Consider the following 5,677-nt stretch of genomic DNA (forward strand, 5'->3'; position numbering starts at 1 on the left):
ACTACAGTGATAGCACAACTGAGGGAGAAATAGGCTAAACTCTAATTCTTATATAGACTCATATAATGAGAGCATTTCCAATTTTAGGGCTCCTCTCAATTAGTAATCTATGTTGTACGTATTTCTAATGAGGTGGAGATCTTTACATATATATAGAGAGAAAACTCTCCACCTCTACCTCAATTAACAATATGATACTTAATAGAAAGTAAGCCTCAATACAGACCATCTCTATAATATAAACTTTTAAAATTTACTAAAAATTATTATATGGATCAGCCTGAATAATTCTAACAACCACCACCATGGGTGAGCATACTCAAGCGTAAACCTGTTTCACCAGGTTTTCTGCAGGTTCCGCACAAAGGTCTTGGCCCTTGGGCTCTGCATTCTTGTGTCTTCCAGGATGCTTGAGCTCCATTCACAAAGCTGTTTCAGAGATGCATCATGTGCAAAAGAATATCATTCTATCGGCGAGAAAGCACTATACATAAACATGGTGAACACCTGAGTGAAAAGCAAGTAACTTGTGCTGATTCCACGGAGACAAATTGAACAGGAAGATTTGGAAAGAGAGGGTCATCGAAGGCAGCATCCAGCTCCTTATAGGCGATATCGCAGATGCTTGGATCCCTGAACTTGCTCCCAGATATTGAGACCAAGAACTTAATTGGTGGATGATCACTCGAAACTTTGCCCTAAATCATTCAGCTTAGTTACAATCCAAACGGCATTAGATTATGCAATAAGCACAAACTTTGCCCTTTGCATCGCCAACGGCGGCGCGGTGGGGATCTCACCCCACACTGAATGTCAGCGGATACACTCCACCAACGGCTAGAGCTGTCCAAGTCTTCAGCGTCTTCAACGTCCCGCGCCCGTCGCGCGCCCACATCGCGCACTCGCCGCGTCCACGATCCGTAGAGCGCGCACTGCCGCAGCTGCCCACGCGCCCGGTCTCCGCGGCGCCCATCATGAACGGAAACTGACCATGTTCTTCTCCTCGAATTTCTTCACGGACAATAACCATGTTCTTCTCCCCACACGGAAGAAATCATCTGAACCTCGCCAGAAACTATCAATGACAAACAAGCAGAAACTAAGCATTTTCTACGTAGCACCATTCATCTATCCAAGTTCCAAATTCCCATCAATTGGCCACATCAATGTTCAGACTACAGACCAAGACTTAAAACATGCAGAAATTTAACAACCATCAGATCAGCATTCAGCGACCACTACTACAACGGTTAACTACTATACTACCATGCAATGAGTCCACATGTTTATTCTCGCTCCTGGCCACGAGTTAAACGACGACCATCACCGCGACCAAGACTGAAATCATGGTCCGGTGGCGGCCGTGGCCCCTAGGCGCACTTCTTGGCGGAGGTGGCAGGGGCTAGGACCCAGGTGACGCCGAAGGTGTCGACGAGGGTGGCGCCAAGCCCGCAGCAGTCCTCGGTGACCTCCCCCAGCAGCGCCGCGCCAGCGGCAGCCGCCTGTGCCGCAGCCCCGTTCACGTCGTCGGTCTCCAGCCGCAGCACGAGCCCACTCGCGACGGCTCCCTCTTTGCCCCTGCAAAAGGAAACAGAGATCAGAGTGAGCCGGGAGCAGAGCTTTACTGTTTATTTTGGGCGAGATCCTGTAGCTTCAAGTAATTTGCAGATTGGATACACGTAAGCCATTATAAATATTACGGTTTTAAAATATGTCATTACAGTATTTGAAAATATACCATTACAATTCTAAAAAATAAATTCATATCATTACAAATCTACTAAATTTGAATTCATGCTATTATAAATCTCCTGAAATTGAATTCATACCATTACAAAATGTGCTTAGTTTGTAATAGTAATAGCATGGATATAATTTTAAGAGATTTGTAATGGCATGTTTTCAAATACCAGATTTATAACAGCATATTTCAAAACCGTAATATTTATAATAGCATATCTCAAAACAGTAATATTTATAATGGAATAAATCTAATCCTAATTACAAGCAAGGATAGCATTAGATTCTGCAAGAAGTACAAGCTTGTACATGGTACGAATAATAAATTAGGGAAACCCCGTACGAGCATTTTCTGCGTAAATAAGAAATGCGAAACAGATAGTTGCATATCAGAACATTTTGTGTCACAGAGCAAAAGTATTATTTTTTGGAGAATAATAACAGAGAATGTGTTAAGTAACAGATATCAATATTTTGTCGCTGCAACAATGAATTTTCTCTAGACAAATGGCAATATTTGAGTACCCACATTAGCAAGTTCATCTCCCTTATTCCTCTGGAGTTTTAAAGTAGACAAAGTATGGTTGAACTGCAGAAGAAAGGCCAAAAGAGCACAAAAAGTGCATACAAACAAGGTAGCACCGGAAGAAAACTAAAAAGAACTTAGAGAAGGGCTTGTATTTTCCTGATGTTCCACACCTTCAGATCTACATTAAAAAATGCTAACTGAATCCTAGGTGGGTGTTGAACTACCGAAAAGATTTGGAAAAACACGAGTGGGGGAATAATCAACATGAACCAGTAGAACAAGCAGCAAATGACATTTTTAACACAAAATGACGCATCTATACAAGCCTAAAAAAGGCCAAAGGAAACATTTGCATAGTGCTTCTCACAAGCATATAACCTGTGTACGCAACCAAGGAAGACAATGTTTTCTACAAAATCCTTAATTATTTCTACAGATATTCACAGATCTATGAAATTTAACACGACCATATGGTAGAAGAAACCAAACTGTTCTGCATATGCGTCATACATGCCAAGAACCCAGGAGAAACGAAAGAATCTAAACGAGAAGAAAAGAAAGGGAAGTAAGTAAAGAACCGGAGATTAGCGAGGGTTTCCGGTGCTTACACGGCGGGGACGTCGTCGCCAGCCTGGTCGCAGACGAGGAGCGTGGCCGCCCCGACCTTCAGCTCCGCGCAGAGCAGCGCCGGCTGCTCGCCCTCACCCTTGCGCTTCGGGTGTGTGGAGCGGGCCACCTCCTCCGCCGCAAATGCCGCCTTGTAGAACGCCACCGCCTCCTCTGCTCGCCCCGCCGGCACCGTCACCTGCACCTTCAGCCCTGTGAACACCGCCGCCGCCGTCGCCGCCGGAACTGCCGCGGGTACCTCCGATCCGTTGGTCGCCACCTCCGCCATTGCTCAGGGAGAAAACTAACGCTCAACTTTTACTCTGTTTTGCTGCTCTTTCTCTTTCTTGGGAGCACAGCACAGCAGAGTAGGGGCAGCGGAAGGACGGGTTGGTGTTACTTATAGGAAATGGTCTTAAACAAGTTTGTTTTCTCCCCCCTTTACCCTCAACGTGGGTATCAATTTCATTTCCTCCCACGAAGAGAACTACCAGCGTCACTGAGTACCTGGCCCACGATGTTGATGTTGAATTGGACCCACAAGATAGTGAATTGTAATTGTGCGATTTGTCGCTTTTTTTGTCTCGAGATTTGGAATTATGGTGTCTGCTTGGTTTGTTTTCGATAAGTTATTCTTTCTTATTTGGGATGTGTTTGGTTAAAAGAATTTTTTAATTGGAAGATGGTCATCTATTTTTTTTTAAATATTTGATTGAAAGATCTTCTAAAAAAATATTTTTCTCGGACGATGGATGCCTATTCATCCAAAATATTAGACTTAGTTATTTATTTTCTAGATAAATTTTATCTCTACTAATGTTGTATATTTTAGTTGATTATATTGAATTTATTTTTTTGTTAGTATATTTTAAATAATATTATCTTCTAAATCGTATACAATTTATGATCCTATTGTATCATTGTATTAATTGTAATTAAATCACTAAAAATAAGATCTCGTATGATTATATTTTAATAAAAAATAAAATATATAATAAACGGGTCATACAAAATTTTAGTTAATCCCATCTAAATTCTATCTGTCTAATCAAACAAAAAATTAAATCGCTCCATCCATACTACCAATAAAAAATTAAATCGCTCCATCCAATAAAATATAAATAATAATACCCCATCCATCCTTATCCTCCATCCAAACGCGTCAAATAAGTCTCAAATTATTTTTCGGTTTCGTAGCCTTATTTGCCTTCACGTAGATAAGCTTGAAATAATTGTTTCGTTCCATTAAGGACGCGTTTGGTAGCCTTGCCGCTGCCTGCTTTGCTTAGCACAACAAGAAATCACACATTCGGATCCCTTGCCCGTTGCCTTGGAGCCTGCGCTTGTGTCGCCAGCCTGAGAGAGCCAAATCCGCTCTCCGCTGACAAGGCTAGTCTTACTGAGCGAAACGAGCGCGTGAGCCAACCGAACGAGCACTAAGCTTATATACTTTCTTTTGGATAAGCACTAATTTATTACTAGTTCTCTAAGTGCTCAATTTCGACAAGGCATAGTGTATTTTCCTCTTCAATTGAAAAAAAAAATTGGAATTGATTGTGTTTTAGTGTGTTTTGTTTAATTTGTTTATTTTCACTTTGTCGAACTTGATTTTAAAAGCTTGAAAATAATGGGATTGTAATATACTTTGTCAATATAGAGATCGCATATCTATTTGATAAGCTTGGGATTAACAAGATAATTATACCTAGTATTTCGCAAACTTATCTGGCTTTTTCCTCTTGAAACATCAAGATATTGTTTAGAAGGGGTGAATAGGTATTCTGAAAATTAAAACTTCATAACAGATTAAATAGAATCCGGAACCTTCGGGTTCAATCCGAAACTTCCAGTTGCCAAGGGTTAGTCCCTGATAATGTATCCGGAATATGCCGGACGATAAGTGTGTGATCAACGTTTCATGTGGCTGTTGATGGATATATGTGTGTGTCGAAGCACTCAAGAACACCAATATTTATCTAGGTTCAGACCTTCTTTAAGATAATAGCCATATGTCATGTGTATTTTTTATAAGTTGGATGAACTTATCCAGAGTGTCCCCCTCTTGCAAGTAGACCATATCAAATACAATGGTTGCCCTATACCTGATAAAACAACTACTCCTAGGTTGTCATTATGGGGGATGGGCACACCTGACCTGTCCTGGTCGTCCTGCACGCCCCGTCCCTTTCACCTAACATCATCATGCCCGCTGCACGCTCGGCTGCTACGGGACGGGTCACACAGTCTCTGTGTCATCCCATGACTTCGCCTGTCAAAAGGGTACCTAGAGAAGGAAAATGTAGCAGATTAAACAGAATCCAAAACCTCTGGGTTAAATCTAGAACTTTCAGCCTTACCCGGAAGTTCCAGGCTCAACCCAGATATTCCGGTCACATATCTCGAAACTGTACTCAAACTACACTTATGCAATTCTACTTAAATCTAAGTGTTACCACAGATCACCAATGATGTATTCAACTCTTTTCACAAAGCACCTACAGCCACAAACTTTCCAACAAGTAGATCGAGGCAAATCGCCCAAAAGTCAACACGCACAAGAACAAACGCAAATATAACACAAGAAAAGGAGACAACTAATTTGTATCCCAAAGTTCAGATCCAAGGATCCTACATCTCCGTTGAGGAGTTCATAAAGAGTCAGATCTCTTTCAACCCTTTCCCTCATCGAGCTACCACAAAGATCGAGCTTGGAGCCTACTCAATATCCTCTTCCCTTGAGGAGGCAAGGAGGGGCCTTCACGAACTTTCTTGCAACACGCCATAAGCTTGGGTGATCACAAT

At 41.8% G+C, this 5,677-nt stretch overlaps 1 protein-coding gene across 1 annotated transcript; it reads right to left on the reverse strand.

Annotated features, from left to right (window-relative positions):
• Positions 1–1,129: 1,129 nt before the first annotated feature.
• LOC133905778 (uncharacterized protein At5g48480) lies at positions 1,130–3,279 on the reverse strand. The gene is made up of 2 exons (XM_062347539.1): positions 2,878–3,279; positions 1,130–1,578 (listed from the first exon to the last, which is right to left on the reverse strand). The coding sequence occupies exons 1-2, from the start codon at positions 3,162–3,164 to the stop codon at positions 1,371–1,373; spliced, it is 495 nt and encodes a 164-aa protein (XP_062203523.1). The 5' UTR covers positions 3,165–3,279; the 3' UTR covers positions 1,130–1,370.
• Positions 3,280–5,677: the final 2,398 nt, after the last annotated feature.

Source organism: Phragmites australis, chromosome 23 (genome assembly GCF_958298935.1).
Source record: "Phragmites australis chromosome 23, lpPhrAust1.1, whole genome shotgun sequence".
NCBI classification, from domain to species: Eukaryota; Viridiplantae; Streptophyta; class Magnoliopsida; order Poales; family Poaceae; genus Phragmites; species Phragmites australis.

Bases quoted from the DNA above. Each gene is read 5' to 3' on its own strand.
- LOC133905778 (XM_062347539.1), bottom strand. From the start codon at position 3,164: ATGGCGGAGGTGGCGACCAACGGATCGGAGGTACCCGCGGCAGTTCCG. The intron at 1,579-2,877 runs GTAAGCACCGGA...TTCCTTTTGCAG, and splicing joins GGCGACGACGTCCCCGCCGT to GGGCAAAGAGGGAGCCGTCG.